General features: G+C 37.0%; 2 protein-coding genes across 3 annotated transcripts; both read right to left on the bottom strand.

Annotated features, from left to right (window-relative positions):
- Positions 1-3,307: 3,307 nt before the first annotated feature.
- Positions 3,308-7,198, bottom strand: tradd (tnfrsf1a-associated via death domain). Its single transcript, XM_077518360.1, has 4 exons — positions 7,192-7,198; positions 6,515-6,795; positions 6,058-6,193; positions 3,308-3,606 (listed from the first exon to the last, which is right to left on the bottom strand). The coding sequence occupies exons 1-4, from the start codon at positions 7,196-7,198 to the stop codon at positions 3,308-3,310; spliced, it is 723 nt and encodes a 240-aa protein (XP_077374486.1).
- Positions 6,649-20,125, bottom strand: ogfod1 (2-oxoglutarate and iron-dependent oxygenase domain containing 1). 2 transcript variants are annotated; one of them, XM_077518586.1, is made up of 15 exons: positions 19,880-20,125; positions 19,022-19,167; positions 18,907-18,953; positions 17,834-17,934; positions 17,632-17,748; positions 15,919-16,010; positions 15,720-15,848; positions 15,536-15,649; positions 14,033-14,112; positions 11,139-11,383; positions 10,911-11,039; positions 10,309-10,367; positions 10,112-10,225; positions 7,220-7,371; positions 6,649-6,795 (listed from the first exon to the last, which is right to left on the bottom strand). In XM_077518586.1, the coding sequence occupies exons 1-14, from the start codon at positions 20,040-20,042 to the stop codon at positions 7,267-7,269; spliced, it is 1,641 nt and encodes a 546-aa protein (XP_077374712.1). In that variant the 5' UTR covers positions 20,043-20,125; the 3' UTR covers positions 6,649-6,795; positions 7,220-7,266. The 2 variants fall into 2 exon arrangements, with proteins under 2 accessions (XP_077374712.1, XP_077374713.1); XM_077518587.1 differs by lacking the exon at positions 18,907-18,953 and having other exon boundaries at positions 19,880-20,027.
- Positions 20,126-20,422: the final 297 nt, after the last annotated feature.

Genomic DNA, 20,422 nt, shown 5'->3' with positions numbered 1-20,422 from the left:
TGTTTTTATTCTAATTTGTAGGGATGTTCGATAGTATACCACTTTTTTTCAGACCGATAGCGATACTCAGACCCTCAATACTCACCGATACCGATACCAAGTGCCGATACCAGTAGTACATTTTGATAAATAAAAAAAAATCACTAAAAGATATTTTTAAACAAAAATATTTCCTTTATTGTTGCACAAAAAAACAGCACAGTTACTCTTCAATAGTGTTAACGCTCAAAATAAAACACAAAAATGCTCTTTTAGTTTAAGATTCACTTGTAATAAATAAAAGTGCAAAAACAACAAACCCTCAAGTCTTTCTGAGCTTTAGTATCTGTTTAAAATAAATTCAAGTGCAAACTAAAAAAAAAAAAAAAAAGGCTTAACCGTTTCTCTGAGTTTTATTCAAAGGTCCAAAAAAACAAAGCTTGAACTTGTCAAAACAGGAAGTGATCCTCATGATTTGCCATGGTGTTAAACTGCTGCAGGGTAGCGCCAGCTACAGGCAAGGAGGACACACTCAACATCTCCACCCCCCATCTCCGCCATCTGTCGCTTGTACTCGTCGGCGTCACGAGTACTCAAGTACTTGAAAAAAAAGTCTGGTATTGGTACTCGCCCATCCCTAATAATTTGTTGTTCTTGAATATTTTTGTTGCTGACAAACTTCTGCTCTACATTCCTGCCAAGTGAAAATGAGTGGGATGAATAATTTACTTGTAAGTCAGTTTACAGTGTTTGTCCCTAAAACTTCTACTACGAGACCTAAAATTTCAGGTTAGGGGCCACAATGCTCCAAAATATAAAATGTTTGTCCTGAGTCCTGCCTGAAGCAATTTAGATAATATGGTGTGTGTGCTCCAGTGTAATGTTTTTTGTTTTTTTTCATTATGACATTTTTTGCACACTACTAGGATAACTTTTGCATATGATTAGGACACCTACATTCTACTAGTTGGGCAAAATTGGTGCTTCAATTGTAGTTTTACGCCTAGTAGTAATATAAATGAAAGTGTAAAAACTTTGGCAATATTATCTTTGTAAAGACAAACTGGAAAGACATGCAGGTGTAACTAATGAATGATGTGCCTGCTTACAGTGAAATGAGTATGTAATCAGTTTCAGAGGTTTGCAATCAGTGTGGTGAAAACTGAGAATTGGACCGTTCTACCAAGTCAGCTATTAAAAAGCCTGGATGTGTGCCACTGTCAATTTCAATATCAACTCTCAAATAATCATCTCAATTGCAGCTGCGGTTACAGTGCTGAAAGAAGATGAATGTATTTAGCATAACTTTGCAATCTATTTATGTCTGTGTTAAAAGCCTGTAATCCACAAGTCACATCTGGATGGACGGTCAAGTGGCGTAAAAAAAAAAAAAAAAGAGGGGGTTGGGCTTTTACACTGGATCTGAATGAAACCAGACAAGCTCAAGCTGCAGCAACTTCATCCATCAGTGAATTTGGGTGGAGATAAAACCTCGAAACACACACACCTCAACGATCTGCCTCACTGCCCTGAAACAAAGTGACACGAGCACACACACTCAGCAGTTTAATCATATGAGTGTGCGCACGTGTGTGTGTGTGAGTGATGGGAATGAGAGCGAGAGAGGAGTGAGTGAGGATTAACAACAAATTATACCTGTGGGAATTTGGAGAAAATGTTTTCAGGTTTTATTGAACTAAAGCAGTTATACAAGTACTTTGGTGACTGTACTTAAAGAGGAAGTCAAGTCAAAAATTGTCAATAAAATATGTTCTATGGGCCATCACTGCTCTAAACACGGCATTGTGATTAATATTTCATTTAAGAAATAAGCCGTGAAATCCACCTATTTCTGTCCATCTCGGGGCAGTCATTTTGCCACTTGCTGTCAACTAAAAATGACATCACAGTTGCTCAGATTACAACCAATCACGGCTCACCTGTTTTCTGAGTTTGGTCATGTGACATTCACAAGCGGAACCATGATTGGTCGTTACCCGAGTAACTATGATGTCATTTTTCAGTAGATGGTAAGTGATAAAATGGCCGTCTCTTGAGATAGACAAAAATGTGTGGATTTCACTGCTTAATTCATATTCCACAAACACAATATTAATCAGAATTCATATAGAACATAGTCTTAAAAAAAAAAAAAAAAAAACTTTTGGCAATGAATTTATTTAGCTTTCATTTGCTTGATTATTCATTTTCTGATGATTTTTTTATTTTTATTTTTTTACCCTTACTGCCCTATTTATAAACCGGTATCTGTCCTTCCTACGGTGAACATGCATACACTCAGGGCCGACAACGAGGCGCTCTAAAACTGCCACGCCAGCAGACTATTTGACAGGAAGATGAAACACGCAAAAATTAGGAAAACTGAAATGGTGACAAAGCGTTAAAACGTATCATATAGTTTTTAGTCTGCAATTATCTTTAACCATGTATCATGGTCTTAGAAACATTTCCCTGAATTTACCTTACAGGGCTTCTACTTTTACCACACTTTTTTTTTTTTTTTTTTTTTTTACACGTATCGGCGAAGAGTGGGAAGACTTTTGTCACCTCTGCACTAACACATCCAACACAAACATGCCAAAACAATTTTTTTAAGCATTTAATTTGTACATTTTGTACAGGGGGAAAAAAAATCAATAACCTTCAGTTGTGCAGTGCAGTCATTAATTAGAAAGAAGATTCAACAGGTTCCACATATAGAACGACTTCTAAAACCAAACTAACAGTGAAATCATTCGAAATACTGTGGAGAATTCACTTGTTGCAGCAGGACTAACCAAATAAATCAGTGGTGTCAAAACCCATCTGAGCTCAATCAGGATTAATTTGAAAGTACAAAAATACGTTATTGTTGTGTGAAGAATCATCATTCTGGGAGTTAATGTAGGTTTTGAGAACTGTTATGAAAGTAGAACATGGAGTGAAAATAATTTCTAGATCTTTAGGAAGTGATATCGTTTTAATGTGGAATAAAGTGGAACCCAGCATAGTCACGGTTTGGCAGTCGCAAATTCACGTTCAGTAACAAATATGTGTGAAGCAAATCGCAAGACTTTCTTAGGAAATCAGACGTTGGTCATTCTGAATGTCTTATAAACTGCAGGTTTTCAAATGTATAGCTTTTCAATTGTTGTTTTGACGATGATAATGATTTTGACACCGCTGATAAAAGTTACGATCAGAAATACTCAAGAATCATTTTCAATGATTTCAATGAAGAACAGACATTCTGCATGTAAAAGCAGGAAGGACATCGTCAACAGACCGCTCCGCCTCCATGTTCATACGCTACAAAAAGTGCACACCGTTATTCTCGTGGCTGTATATCCAGAATGGATTCGGCCAGGCCGGTGAGTTTGCAGTCCTCCAGCGCTCTGACCAGCCGGCTCAGCTTGGCCGCCCTCCCCTCGGCCTGGATGAAGCGGCTGAGGAGCTGATAGGCCTGCTCGTACAGACCCTCTCTGGCGTACTCGTAGGCCAGGTTGTCAATGGCCGTATCCTTCAGAGCGCGGCACTCCCTCCCCAGGGTCCTCCCCACGTGTTTCCACTGACGGCCCACTCCATTAGCGAAGCTCTGAACATCTGCTGCCGTCAGCATTCGATCCTCTGATGGAAAGAAAACATTAACGCAAACTGTACTTAATTGCAATGACGTGAACAGAGGTTTACGAACAAACACTTCCCAACCCGTTAAGGTTTTGAAATGCTCTTTGAACTCACAGGAAAGTTACAAAATATGCTTGATACAGTGAGATTCTATATCCTCCTGACTACCAGGGGAAAAAATATTGTCCAATTATGTTTATTTTGATATTCCCCAATCTCGGTGAAGTAACTGGAATACCGTAAAAGAAATTTTTGGGAAAAAAAAGTTTTTATTTTTAAGCTATGATGTGTCCACTACAGAGCACATTTTTAAAAAGTTAAATGCTAGGCTCAAATACAGTTAAAATAATTCAAACAATACTTGAATGTGTTCGTAAGAGTCTTATAGAACACATGCTATTGCTAACGACATTTAAAGCCTAAATTTGTTCAATAAAAAGTGTTATACACTTACTATTACTCTCCCCTAAAAAGTGCTTGCACTGAGGGAAGCCCCACCCCTACACATTTGGTATCATTGGAAAGCCGTGAATGTCCTCTATAGAGCACAAGAGGAGTTAATTCAATCGTATGCATTGGGTGGGAGATATTCAGGTTTAAAAAGGTCCACTACAGAGGACAAATTTGAATTGCTGGTAGTTAGGAGGATATGGCGCCCCATCCATTGCCTAATTATATGATATAACATGTCACCCAATTTAAAATATAAAATGACCATTTACACATTTTTTGCTTAATTTTTATTTGACAACAAAAATTTACACAATTAGTATTATTAGGAAAATATATGTCTACACAATGGTTATATATTTGTTGTCATTACTGCGAAATGTTGATTTTAGGAAATGCAAAGATGTAAACTACAATTTAATATAGTATTCAGAAATGCTAAGTAATGGAGTATTGATATTAATAATGACAGTGTGTACTTATAGATTGAAATATAAATGAGAAGTTTCTCTCCAGTTATTCAGTAATTGAGCATTTTTTCACTGTGTACTTAAGTAATTATTTAGAGGACTACTTGGTGTTTTTGCTTGAGTCATATTGTAAAGTAACAGTACTCTTACTTGAGTACAATATTTAGCAACTCTACAAATGTTACAATGTACAATGACACTGTACATATTGTATATGTGGCTTCTTAGCTTTTTTTCCTCTCTTCATGCCTCCTTATATGTTTACGTTCGTAGTTCAAAAAATGTTTTAAAAAATAACGTATTAAAAAAAAAAAATGTACGATGACAGAAGATCACAATTCACCCAAAAAGTCTTTATTTTCATAATTTTTTACTCTTCCCAGTTTTTAACACTACAATTTTCTTTAAAAAAAAAAAAAAAAAAATCTTCTTGTCACATATTATTGTGTTGTATTTTTCTCTTGCAAAATAAAAATAAAAAATCCTCATATTGCAAGTCAATTCTCTTAAAATTATAACTGTTTTCTTCATAATATTTAGATTTTATTACTAGTAGAATATTATTTTTTGTCATGAAAATAGTTTTTAAACGTTTTGGGGTTTTTTTTACACTCTTGAAATTGTTTTTTCCCCAATATTGAAACTTTAAAATTACAACCTTTTTCTCATAATACTGCAACTTTATTATTGTATTACATTTACTGGTATTTTTTGGGGGGTAGGTTTTCATAGCTACTACTTTAGCCTCTATCCCACTGAGGAGTGAATGTTTGCGAAGGCAGTGAATTCTCGCTCCTGTCAGGGTTCGTTCAAGGTTTGCAAACGTTAGCTAAACGTTTGCCTAGTTTTAATCTTCCCTGTTGCCGCAAGGAAATTTTGAACATGTTCAAAATCGATATTGCAGTACGAAAGACCATTAAAACTCTAGATGAACGTCTGGCAAACGTTTAGCGAACTTGAACAAACCGTGATGCGAAATCAACATTCGCCAGCGTCGCAAATGTTCGCCCCCTCAGTGGGATATGGGCTTTAAGCCCTGGTTTGATCCACGTTGAACATGACAATTCAGTAGAAAGCTTGCAATTTCATATTAATGCAATCCACATAAATTATCTGCTGGCATGCACTAATCTTTAGATTGTGACCATCAATTCATAAATGGTTGGATTAGAGAATCATCTGTCAAACTGTACACAGTTTCTGTGCTGCCAGCGGAATGAACACACAACAAATGCAGCAGATGTTCACTGACATTAGTAAATATTATATTACATGGGTTCTTTTCTCTTGTCATTTACATCCCAAGCTGCAAAATTTTGGAAAATAACAGACCAATGCTTTTTTTTTTTTTTTAAATACAGCTTGATCAGGTTATGAGACAGTTTTAAGTACAGTCCTTCTCTGAAAATTTACCCTGTGTTTTTTGTTAAAAATAATAATAATAATAATAATAAAATAAAAAACTCACCCAGGTATTGTTTTATGCTCAGACAAAAGACATGTCTAATATTGCTTTGCTGCCAGGACTCACCAAACACTTTATTCTGAAACCTGAAGCAGTTGCTGGGGACTTGCTGTATCAACTGCTGGGGTGGAGGAGCACCAAGAACCTCGCGACGCAGCCGCTCCTCCAGCCGATCGATCTCTTCGTCACGCAGGCGCCCGGGCTGCCAGAAATTTTATTTTTTTATTTTTTTTATGAAAAATGAAGTTTGAAAAATTACCAAAAAAAAAAAAATCCATAAACGTAAGATAAAAGGTAGAAGAAAATAAATAAAGTATTGGTTGCTGCATATTTTTCTGTTATGGTGCAGCTCTAATTAGCTCCTGGGCCCTCAGTACATTAGACTAATACTAACACATTGTTTCGTTCATCACAATGTTCAAATGTTTTGCAGCTCCATACAATTTCTTGTTATTTATTTGACCTAAAACGGCTCTTTTAGGCGTCTTACTTTTGCTACGCCTTAAAAAACAAAAATGTATACCGGTGACTGGTGAATTTGCTGTAGACAAAGCTCCAGCTTGTCCAGACATCGATCCAAAATGTGCGTCCCGGCTTTGAGCTGGGTCTCCACGGTGAACTCTTGTGCCAGAGCGAGGAGCCGACAGGCATGTTGGGAGATGGACTGACGAACGGCTCCAGAGCTGTAGCTCTCCAGGAACTGCTGACACGATACTACATCCACAAACTTCACCTCCACTCCGAAGAAGGGATCGGCATCGTGAAGCTTGAGTATCTCGCAGCCGTCCAGACCTCCTGCGGAATCTGATCATGAAATACAGTCATTGAAATAAAGGCGACATTAACCAGTTAATTCAGTGCTATGTTGGATGTACGGTATCTCACGAAAGGAATTACACTTAGGTTAGGGCTGCAGCTATACAATACTTTTAGAATTGAGTATTCCATTGATTATACTATGAACTATCAGAGTAATGCATAAACACACAGTTGTGTCCACTTGGAGTCCCTGAGATTCTACTGAGTATCTGTAAGTTTGAGTTGGTATGGCTGGCCTGGTGAGTGACGTGGGTGCCAGCGATTGAGTGCGTATTAGGTGCTTGTTTTCTTAATGTTTGCTCATACTCTGCTTCAGTATTGCAGAATACCTATTTTACCTATAAATATCTAAGGGGTGTCCTCCCTTTTGAGATACAGTACTGTACATTTGTATACTCGTACTGATCACCTATGAGAGTCAGTTTGATGACTTTATAAAGGATGAATTTTCCCTCCTCATCTTTGTAGAGCGAGAGCAGGTTTGCATCTGGACAAAGTGACTGGAGAAACAGAACGGCACATCCAGTCCAGGGTCCTCGATCCAAAACCTTGTCTGCCATCCTATGAATATGGAAACATCACATGATCAAGTCAGTTTAATCTTCCCAGGGCCAGGATTATTACATAAATATTGATTCTGAACTGCTCCAAATGATGTACCGTCTGTGGCAGTTGACAGTTGCGTGTTATTATATTGCATTTTTGTATCACATTGATGGTTTCTATAATTATGACGTGATAGTGGTGGTATTAAGAGGTGGATTAAGTCCCCACTGAAGGCCCAGGTATCAAATGCAGAGTCCGTCATTTCCTGTACTGGTGGTGGCTACTTGCAGAGGCCTCATTCCACCTTTGCCCATCTTTGCCCCGGCCTCCTCTTGCAACTTTCATTAGATAAAAACATGTTTTAAAGCCCCGATCTCCTGTACTCTGGATGAACTACCAAGGCCCACTCACTTACGCCCTCCATGCACGGGATGCAGAAGGCGCCGCATGGAAAGAGCATCATTAGAGCTGGATTATGCACATCCTCATATTTCACTAATACACAGTACACTTGACTCTTGGGTCTGCAGGAATCTCAACAATTTTTAACCAGTATTTAATTATATGCAATCTAATCTACCGGTGCGCTGAAAGTATACTGCGAGATTAGTTCAGCAGCGGTATGAGGATTAAATGATCATCGGGAGCTTAAAATATATGATTCAGCTTTTGCTGCCAAAAAGACAACCTCTACTGTTTCTGCCTGATGTGTCTGCTTAGCTGATTGGGAAGAATGCTAAAGAATTTTCCATGTCAGGTTGTGCTCCCACTAATTAGTTGTGTCATCTAATCCTGATGGAGTTAGGATTTTCTTTAGACCTGCTATTACAAACTACACTGTTACAACAACTTCAGATGGTGTGAAAAATAGATGACATTGCTGCCATTATTTCCCATCCATTCATCTTGTATACAACTTGCCGACTCCTCGTTAGGGCTGGGGTGCTGGAATCTATCCCATCTCACTTTGTGTGAGAGGCAGGGTACTGATCGCCAACCAATCGCACGGCACATACGGACAAACAAAATTAATATTCGTAATCGTATTCATTCACACCCAAGGACAGTTTAAATTTCACACAGAAAGGCTGGAGCTGACTTTCCAACCACCCCCAAACTTTAAAGTGTGGGGCAGATAAAGGGATAAATGCACTTGCCCACCCTGACATTATTTTCGCAATGGCAATGAAAATAATCAACTCTTCCAATTAAAGTGTCAAACACACATCATCAATATCAACAACTAGGCTTGTTATACTGTACATATTTTTAGCCAGTATGGTACAGTCGTTGATATATTTTCCTATATTTAGGCACAGTGTTTATATTCAAACTTCAAAATGCTACAGGCGCTTCCAATAATATACTTAAAATACAAACAATATACTCTAGCCTCCTAGAAAAACAAACAGAAGTGGAACTTAAATCAAAAGGATAATTTACCCTATTAGAAGGAGAAAAGACACTATGGAAATTAATCTTTATGCATCAAATGATCCCAAATCAGTCTGTATAAGACTGAAATATTGTTTTAATCCATTTAATGGATTTCATTTTCCTGGTTCTGGAGAAATATGACCAAAACGTAGTCTGTCACTTCGTTTTGGTGAAAATTTTGAATTAAATGTGTGTTTAAAAATGATTTACAACTAATAACAACACGGGGGAAAGCTACATAAATGTGACTGTTATATAAAGTTTAAAATACAAAAAAATATTTATACGCCGTATTACTTGTAGTTGTTTGGTTGATAGTCAGCAGTTGAGACACAACAGGAACAACTACAATACCGTAAAACTTAGTCAACGAGACAGCGGGTGGGAATCAAACGTAACTTTAGGAGTGACTAACACAATAGCGTTTATAGCACTTATCTACCGTGCCGAATATGCAACGTAATTGTTTACTAAAATGTACGCAAACTTACCTAAAAACTTTTGCTATACTGTTCGATGACGCTTCCTCCTAAAGCTAACCTACTGATACGGTAATCACATTCTCCCGTTCTATTGGCTGAAGGAGAGAAAAGTAACCATTCTGATTGGTGAATTCCTACTGGGCAAGGCAAAAACCGGAAGGAAGTGTTTTGGGGTTTTTTATCGGCAAGAAAAAAAATCTCGAGTTTAAAAGTAGGACAGCAACGCCATTCATTCTGGGTTATTTGCAGCTACCGATAAATAACGTATAAATGTTTGATGAGAGGCAAAATGTGGATGTATTCCCTATCTTTAATACAACTATCAAATGATAAGGCGCTCTATTTTAAATTAAAGCCACTGTGGATCTTCCATGTCTTAATTTTAACCCCTTATTACAGTGATACACAAAGTGCAGTACTAGTACCACTGCGAGTGGCCCTTACCACTTGTGGTACTAGAATACAGTAAAGAATCATTGACTTACCTGTTCAAACTGTGTATAATGTTACAGTGGCTTATTTGTTTGTGTTTGTTTTATCAAGTGCAGTTCAACTGTATTAAACTTCATTTAAGTATTTCATTTTTAAGTAGGCTACAGGTTTGTTTGGTTGTATTTTCCTAACACTTGTCTTATATGTCTTTGGAATGTGGGAGGAAAATCAAGAATACCTGGAGAACACACTCCGAGGCAGATGTGGTAACCACTAAACCTAATTATATATATATATATATATATATATATATATATATATGTATATATGTATATTAATAGAAATGTAACAGAGATGTATGTAAACTTTTATTCATAATACACAACGGAGAAGTCATAGAATACTCCGGTAGATGAATCACTGTTGCTTCTGTGGTTGACATGCTTGACAAATTTGAGGGTTTCTTTGTCTCTATAGACCAGAGCGAGGGAATTGTCTTCAGGATAGATGGTCAGCAGCTTTACACAAGCAGAAAAAGACATTATGATACAGCATATGTATCTCCAAATATCCATACTGTATACAAATTCAAAACGCTCACTTCCTCATCCTCTTCGTTCGCAACATAACAACTGAAGCCTCCGAACTCTGACTGCCAACCTAAAAATAAAAAAATTCATCATCATCATTTCCATTCATCCACTTCTTATCTCTTATGATTAACTAATTACCGGTAAATAAAATACATCATACTCACCAGAGATGCTGCTTACCAAATGTGTCAATGTGTGTAGATTGCTACAGACATGATTTGGTAATCAGACTTGGTTTGCTCCGACTAACCAATTCGACAACGGAAAAAATGCTGACATTATTCTCGGTCCACTGGAGGGGAAGTTAAAATCTTATTGTCTAAATAAAGAGTCCCATTGCTAATATTGTTTAATTTACATCGACCAGCAGAATATTTTAACCAGCTATGCTGATTTTTGAAGGACTTGGCAGATTGGACTGAGATGGCAACAGACTCAAATATGATTGGACAAAAAAAAAATATCTAACATCAATTACATGACACAGTGTAGTCAAGGGAAATGTTATGAATGCTTAGCGTGTGATTGTGATACATGTTTCTGATACGCCACCAATCCACTCATTTCACTCCAAAGTTGACTTATTGTCACAATATTCGTATTGACTGACCCGCACAGCTGAAAGGTAAAATGAGGTCTAGTGCGTATTCCGCTCGTGCTGCCTCTCCATCGTGTAGTAAAGTGTAGCTGCCGTGGGACCATCGTCGCAGTTCACCACAACACTTGGGTGTACTTGGCTCTAAGTGGAGGAATACAAAAACACTCAGCAGAAAGACAAAAAAAAAAAAAAAAAAAAAAAAAAAAAAAGAAAGAAAGCAGCCAAAGAGATTTCATCAACCTGACTCGTTGCTTGCTTCATTTGAGGACCCCGTTGCTTTGTCATCCTTTTTGCAGCTTTCTTTCCTCTCTTTGTCTTTATTTTCACCACCATCATCGTCCTCGTCATCATCAGCAGGACACAGGTAGTGCAATCGAAGGCCCGTAAAGTTGGATAGAAGCAGGAAAAACGCTTCTGACTGAAGCAGCTCCCAACAAGCACTCACACACTCGGGTAAGGTGTCCAGACAGGCTGCTTCGTAGCATCTAGACGCGTGGAAATGCAACAGTGTTACACATAAGTACAAATACAGTCTACCGACGATATATCGATTTTATGCAATTTTTTTATTGGCTATTAGAGTCTTTGCGCAGTTTGAATTTAGAGTTGGGCACCTTTAATATAATATCACACTGTGCCACAACATGCCAGACAGCATGTAGCTTACTGGAAAACTTGCAGTGTAATAGAAAAAGAAGAGGCAGAGAAGGTCCCCAAATTATTTCAGTAGAAATCCCCAACCCATCGTTCACACAAAAATAAGGTACCAGGCATATATTCTCAGAGCATTTCTATAAGCGTTGCTGCTCCATGCGTGTTAACACTTTGACCACCAAAAACTCAACTCAACTTTATTTATTAAGCGCTTTAAGAACAGGCGTTGCTCTATACAAAGTGCTGTACATAAACATCAGTTTTGCAGTAAACAAAAACAAAGCAAACATTTTGACGCACAAATACAGGGTTTTTTGTTGTTTTTTTTACAAGTAAATACATTTTACATCAGTAAATAAATAAGAATTAGTGAATAAAGAGAGAAATAAATACATAAATAAGAAAACTAAACATCAAACTCATACACACCACAAAACACCAAGTCTCATAGTGCGCCAAAAGCCAAAGAATATAGATGTGTTTTAAGACGTTAAACGTTTAATAATGATTAGTAAAATCATGATGTATGCCGCCATAAACGTAAAATGATGTCAACTACATTTTTTGTTTGTTTGTTTTAATCAGTGGACAGTGCAATCAATGTCTAAGTGCAGCGCTGCCTGGTCAATGGGATGTGGAATCAAAAACTCCCACTAAAAATGGCCAGCAGATGGCAGCATTGTATTACTTTTGCATGGAATTACAATGATACATTAAGAAATCTGATGAAATAGAACGTTTTCAAGAATGTCATTAAACAAAACATGAGTGTCACCGTTCTGGAGAAAATGTATCTTTTCATAAAAAGCTTGTTTTCTCCTTTCCAATTTTTTCACTCAGTGTCACTCAAATTACCTATTTTCAAATGATGATTACTAAAGAACGGAAGAAGGTAAAAACATACCTTTTTTTCTAATGAAAGAATGGAATGCGATCTTTCATGTGGTATGCACCTTGTATATGTAGTAAATCCACATAATATTCTGTTTGCTTTGAAATATGAGTTAAAATGCGCAAAATCGGCTGGCACTGTGGGCTGTTGTTTTTTTGTTTTTTTTGATAACGTGTGGCAGTAAAAGAGTTAAGTTAGCAGCTGTCAATGCAAATTTCTATTAGCCCATCATTAAAATAGGTAGACTTTCATTATTATAGAGTTTGGGTGAATAATGTTTATATTTTGGTTTTCGAAATGTACATTAATTGTGTTTTATATGTCTGTTTTACATTAAACTTAAAGTAGCAGCAACAAATAAACAGCTAGAAGCAAGTAGGGATGTCACGATAAGGGCAATATCGTGATATTGTATTATTAAAACTGCTACAATATTGTCGTTGTCATATTCACAATATTTAAAAGGAACACATCTGTTAAAAGAAAGTTAGGTTGATTTTCATTTGTGCAGTTCTAGCACCCTCTCGTGGCTAGTTTATTAGTGCAATTTAGTTTTCATTAGGGATGTTTTGGCCTTCTATGTTTAAAATCTATGCTAATTGTCAGATGAAGGGGAGCCGAATTTGTTTGTGAAGCGATCAATGTGTGCTTGCATTAGCAAGTAAGTGCCTCAATATTGTTATTAGAGATTGTAGGTGGTTTATATTCATTGCTGTTATGTACAAATGCACAATATTGTGCTTTTTTTTTTTTTTTTTTTTTTTTAGTATGAGCTCTCAATATTGTGATCTTTTTTTAAATATCGCCAACGCCCCCACAATATCGTGAGAATTATCGTATCGTGACCTTCATATCGTGATAATATCGTATCGTGATGTTTGGATAACGTTACATCCCTAGAAGCAAGCGCGCTTGGCCTCTTATTTGGAGAACTGTGCGAGTGCAAGCTTGCTTTAATAAATTTAAGTGTGTTTAGGCTGTTGTCAGAGGGGTGAAACTATGTTTTGTTTTTTGTTTTTTATTGTTTCCATAGCATATTTTCAGCTATTACGGGTAGGTCTGGAATGTATCCCGTGCGGTTCACTGTACAGTGGACCAAGCCCGACCAAGAATAACGACAATCTGTGAAGAATTGACACTGCCTTAAGATTGTCATATAAAAACAATGGGGGTAACACAAATATGTGGGGGATCTGGCAGACATAAATGTGAATAACTCTTTATGGTGAACAGGTTCCAAAAAAAAAAAAAAAAAAAAAAAATGTGACTAAGTAAATTTATCCACTGTATACCAAAACAGATTGGTCAGAAACACTTGTTCCATTTCAGAATCAATATTTTCTGTGACATACTACGCAACAGAATACTCCCAAAAGATTGATTTCAATGTTGCAAAAAACAATAAAGGCCTAGCAAAGCAACATTTTTTAGGGGAAAAAATGTATTGATAAGAATTGAACCACAGGTGAGTAAAATCGTCAGCAAAATTCAGTAAATAGTTCCTGTGTTCACTGCGAAATGGATAGCAAAGAATACTTTTTCCTTTGAAAAGGGGATGTAGCACTTGTAATCTATCAAATTTCCCCACCTCTTATTGGCCGGACCTTTCCGCATCCACTGGATCTGAGCCAACTGCATGACTTCACACACTTGGCTGAATTTCTCCTCCTGATGACACAATCATCCATACAATCAGGAAAAGATACCAAAATGAGTTTTGTTTTCTTTTTAACTTGACATTATTAGTAATACTTTTGTACAATTGTGGGAATGCTGAAAACCATTCCCACATATATTAATGTGATTTTTATTCACCACACATTTTTGCCACGTAACAACTCCCACGTAATACTTCCAATTTCCATTGTTGAAATTTCAACTAGCTTCGAAAATTCACGCCTCCCGGGGTATATATCGTCTAATTCCACATTACTTACAGTATTTGCACAATTTCACATTTATTTTCAACTTTTCCCCATTCATTTTCAATGGGACATTGAACTTTTTCAAAGTATCAATTTCCACGCCCACTTCCATACACATAACTTATCATCATTACTGGGTGTCTCATACTGTTCGGTGGCACAGTTGCTAGGGATGCACGGTAAAATTGGTGGCCGAAAATTATCGGCAATTATCATCAATTTGACGTCAAACAGATAAAACATAATAAAGAAATCCGCCAATAATTATAGACCAATTTGATATCATGCAGTAAACCAGATAGTAAAGAAATCCACCGATAATAATAGACATGCCACGTTGGTCCACCCATTGTATTTGTGGCTCAAGTTGTGCCCAAATCTTCAACCCCTCCCTTCTCCTATGGTAGTGTTGCATATTTATGATGTCATGATGTGCGTGACCTCATATTGACAGACGGTGCATTATGGTGACATGACAATTGCCAGTGTGGGCTTTCTTTACTGTGTCTCCACAAAATGTTACCCTCGCAGTTTTTGGATGCATTATTAAAGTATGACCGTTTTGTTTTGGCAAAATCAAAATGAGTTACTGGTTGTCTTTGAAGCAGAGATAAATAAAATCCTCTCCTCGCCCTCTCTTTTTATTTGGTTTTCACGCCCCTAGTTACATGGGTGTTCCAACCCTAAAAATGTAAATGCAAAACATAGCTGGAACACAGTGTTGAGTGGAAGATTGCTGAGTACATGTGTGGTCACCTTTGCAATCATTCGACTTATAGGAGGACACGAAAGTATATTTGTATTTAAGTTAATTTTACAAACAATTATCGGCTTACTTATCGGTTATCGACTTCGGCACTTTCTAAATTATCCGTTTATCGGTGACGGTTGAACATAGTATTATCGTGCATCCCTAGTAAAGCGTATTGTGCAGTAATCAGGAGCTTATAAATTCATAATTTATCTCTTAATTTACTTCATGAGCATTACACATGCATTCAAATCTTAGCTTTCAGCATTCCCATGCAATTTCTCCAGAAATTGCACTTAGTCTAGTTCCTATAAATAATTCTTAGGTACACATAGTGATTATGTTTGATTAGTGTTAGGATTTTGATCGATTCCTTGAAAAATTGGTTGAAGACCGAACACGGCGAACGCATTACCCTGAGAAAATCTTTCAGCTGAATTTCAGAGCTTTCCTCAAACTCTTCCTGAATCCGCTCCTGGTAGGAAATATCCAGGTAGAGTGGATTGATCCACTCCAGCAGCAATGTCTCCTGAAATAGACATGCAGACACCAAATGAGTGCGCAGTTCACTTCACGTGCACATACACGTTTAAACGCACATCTCTCGGTAAGTGCTCGCTTCGTAAGACGGGAGGCTCTATATGGCGAGGAGGACGCTCTAGAGACTGTCCGTGAAACCACCCGCTGAGAGACAGACGACACTTGTCCTGTGACAACACCTCAGACACCTGCATAAGCACAAAAGATGTCCTTTTTTTCCCCCTCTTTGGCACAATATATAACATGTAGAATTCTCACTTGGTGAAAGGAGACAGGAGACACTTCGAAAAGTACGAGCGTATTCCAAGAAGGCACGAGAGACTTGACAACACTCTGAGGTTGGAAATTACCTGAAGAAACAAATGTCTTTAATGAAGACATCGATCACATTGAATTATAAAGGTGAGGAGTAGAAAAATACAAATATTTTTATTTTTGCAGTTTTTGTTTTGAAGAAACCACCACATCTAAGGAAGAACAACCATTGAAAGACAGAGGGCCAAAGTGTCAATGAAACATCTTCTGGGGGGGAAAAAAATAAAATAAAATAACGGGGATTTAGTGACGTAATGCTAATTTCAAATCTTGCAATTGGTTTTATTTCAAAAGTGTATTTAATTTTCTGTCAACGTTTTGCTATTACTATCAACATTTGAAAACAGATGGCTGTACTTTCTTCTTTTTTATTTGTTCAAAAAAGGCTTTTTACTTCTTAAAACTTTACAGATTATATGACAAGAGAAAAAAATATATACATTTTTGTTGTTTCTTCATCAAGTTATCAAAACAGGTATTTATATACGTATAATTAACCGTAAATAAAAAAAAAAAAATTCGCCTCTGTACTTAAAGTAATATTTGACTCATTTGGCCATTTTCAGCAGTAAAACGTTTAACATTTGATCTAGAATTAATTTGATAACCTCATTTTTCATGTACAATTAATACCTTCCAAATTTTTTTTGAACAAAACCATCCCAGTAATTTTGGGGGGTGCCATCAGAAGTGCACAAAATAATAAATAAAATGTTTTGTTTGGCAATATGTTTACCTCTGGATGATTTTGTTGCTTTGTAGCCCCTAAAATAATAACAAAAACAAAATTGCCAAAAATGAAAACCCCGATCATTTTCTCCCTATACTGATTAGCTGAAAATGACGTGATCGGGACTTGGTTCGCTTTTTTTTTTTTTTCTTGATTTCCTGTCACGTGATCGGGATCGGGACATCCCTACATGTGACAATAGCAAACTAAGCTATGATTGGTTGTTGCTTGTTTGATGTCATCTTCAGTCGACAACAAGTGGCAAAATGTGTTTTTAAAGGTATTAATTGTCCATGAAAAATAATGAAGTTATCCCATTAATTATAGACAAAATATTATCTTCTTACTGCTGAAATTTGATAAGTGAGTCAAATATCCCTTCATTAAGTATATTTCAGAGTCTGTACTTATTAACACTTAAAGCGGAGGTCAACACAGAAATGTTGTTGACAATAATATGTTCTCTGCAACCCCACTAGTTTAAACATGGTATTCTGATTAATGTTGCGTAGTGGAATATGAATAAAATCCACCCATTTTTATCCATCTCAGGAGGCGGCCATTTTGCCAGTTGTTGACTTGCTGACCACTGAAAATGACACCACAGTTGGTCAGGGCTCAGTAAACAGCCACTCACGGCTCACCTCTTTTCTGAAGCATGTGGCAAAATGGCCACCCCCTCAGGTGGATAAAAATGGGTGGATTTTGCTGCTTTATTTATATCCCACAAACAATATTAATCTGAATTCTGTGTACATATTGTAAAGAAAACATTTGTGGGTTGACTTCCCATTTCAGTAGACGAGCTGAATCAGTACTTTCACTTTTAGCAGTCATTTTTAAATTAAGTACAGTATCCTTACCTCTACTTAAGCACAAAGCATGAGTACTTTTGCCAGCTCCACCAAACTAAAACAGAAACTCACCGTCTGTTGCGTAAAGATCGAGGGAACCCCCATCACTGCTCAGCCATGGGGGGACTAGGTAAAGAATGAAGGCCACACGCCTCCCCTCCAGTTCATCATCATGACACAAAAGAATATCTACAAACAGTTAGGAAAGACACAAACATTGTATCAATGACTTCAAACTTAAAAATGTCATCGATAATTCTGGTTAAATGCTCACCGGTGTATTCATATTTTGCACAAGAAATATCCACAGTGGGCTCCAATTTCACACCTAAAACATCCTCAAGCCATAGTCGGAATTGAATGAACAGTGCTGATCTGGAATTGGACACACATTTTAATTCAGTGGATATAAAAATTCTGCACACCACTGTTCAAATAACAGTTTTTTTGTGATATAAAAAAAGATAAATCATTTCACAACCTTTTTTTTCCGGCATTAATGTGACCTATAACTTGTATGAGGGTGTGCACACTTGTGCAACCACATTATCTATCTTGTTCATTTTTTACCCCCATACGAGTTGTACAGGTAATAAGTCACATTAATGGTGGAAAAGGTTTTGAGATTATTTATCATAATATGCTCTTTTTTTTTGTATCACATAAACCTCTCAATGTACATTAGAGTGTAAAACAAGCATATGACGTATCTTAAATTTGAGCTGCTGGAGGTCTCAACAGAGGCAAATTCATCCACTGTTCAAACATGCCATGACATTTTGTTGCACTATAAATAATAAATGATCCCAGGTGGGAAGCATTCATTTTGCTTTTAATCATGGTTTGGATTCACCAGGGCGGATTGCTTGGGCAGGTGCATTTGATAAACACATATTTACATCACATTATATACAGCGTATCTTATTGCTCATGGCTGGTATGTGCAGCATTCTAACTAAATAAGACAATCAAAACACATTGCTGTCAGAAGAAAAAAATATTTAAATGTTGTGATGGACTCTTATTTGGGGACCTTGCATTTCTTGGTTAGGCTTACATAAATATTGGACACAATAATGTGTGTATGCTCTATTATTGATAACTTTCCAAATAAAGGAATTTCCCCATTTGGGTTTCAAATGCAATCTTTGGCTCCCTCTGGTGGCAATAATGAACCATGAAACAACCACAATGACAGTATTGCTGATCAACTATTTGACCGTTTTAACTCAGGTATAGTGGTGAAGTGACTGTCTAATAAGTTTGGAAAGTGAAAAGAAAAATAGGCTGTAGACTTGTCAGTAAATTATCATCTAGTTTGATCACTAATGAAACACAAAAACTCACCTTAGGCCTGCTATGTGTGGTTCGGTTCGCTTTCTCAAGTCATCTGACTGTAGGTGGGGGGGGGGAATAAATGTCAAGACAGCGTCACCACCTGCCGTAAAGGTTTGAGGCTCACCTGTTTAAATTTGTAGAGATCATTGGACTTTGCGTGAAAGTTTAGCGAGAGCAGTTCTGTCTGCAGGTTCTCCAAGAATTGCTCACTTCTGATGAAGTTTTTGATGACGCAATGAGGAAAAGGATGGCAGTCCAACTCCAAATCACCTGATGTGAAACAAATACAGTGAAAGTTGAAATCGGCAGCTGAAAATGTAAATAATATTCAATGTAGAACAATGTCATTTTGTATGACTGTCAGTGCTGCATTGAATTAACCACAGATTGCCCCACACATTCAGCTAAAAAAGAAAATCAAATGGATGACAACACTTAGGTAACAGAGTTGGATGTAATGTCAGTAATGGCAAGTTGTTACTCTAACTATCTGAGTGCAAATGGAAGCTACGGTTCACAAGAGGTTGGTGGTTTGTCTTCCAGGACATGAATATTTGATTAAAATAAAACACATTTTCATTTCATCACAATTGCAAATTGTGAGGGCATTGGCTATACAGATATGTACTTTTACTAGTAGGTCTGAAAATTAGTTAATGAGCATTACCTTCGGAAAGTTACAATTACACAAAGAACATGTATGCATTACTTTATTATATCGTGACTGAATAAAATAATGTAAAGTCAAGCAGTCAGGGATATAAATTCATGTCAACATGAAATAAACATTGAGGAAAATTTATGTGAAACAGTTTCACTTTTAAAAAAAATACAGTGGTGCTGTTGTTTAAAGATGTTTTGGTATTATAAATACAGGCATGCCATTTTTTAACTACGTGTATGTTATGTGCTGTCGATGTTAGCATTGCTGCAATCAACGAGCTAACTAGAAACTAAAGTGGTCGTGTCAGGGTTCACAGACCATGGGTTAAGTGAGATTTCTGGCTCCACGCCTCCTTCACTGCCGTCCTCACGTTCTCGTCTGTAACGTCTCGGCAAAGTTCCACTGTTTCTTCGCAGTTATTTATCTTCCTTTTCTTCTTGTTTGACTTTATACATTCGCCTTGTTGCCTTTTAGATGCCATGGTAGAGTTTGCTAAGTGACTGAACACGCGTTATAATGTCCCCATTGCAGTGACGTCAATGGAAGCTGTCACCGCGTCGCATGAAGATGACGTCGGTGAGGGGGTATGTTTCCCGTTTAAAGGTACGGACATAATGTAAAAAATGGCATGGACGTATGTAAATCCATGTTTATAGACACGTTAAGCCCAATATATTATGCATCTAACAGGCCGGAGTATTCATAAAATTAAAAGATAAGATTAATCCTCGCCAAATCCAGATGCTCCCACTTCATGATAGCGTACCTTTTCTGTATGATTATGGAATTTGCATTTAATCATACTGAAAGGGCTGATATAAAAATACTGTAATGCAAAAATGACCTCCAGGACACATCCTA

Source organism: Festucalex cinctus, chromosome 4, assembly GCF_051991245.1.
Source record: "Festucalex cinctus isolate MCC-2025b chromosome 4, RoL_Fcin_1.0, whole genome shotgun sequence".
In the NCBI taxonomy this organism is placed as follows: Eukaryota; Metazoa; Chordata; class Actinopteri; order Syngnathiformes; family Syngnathidae; genus Festucalex; species Festucalex cinctus.
This window is presented reverse-complemented; position numbering and strand designations above follow the sequence as displayed.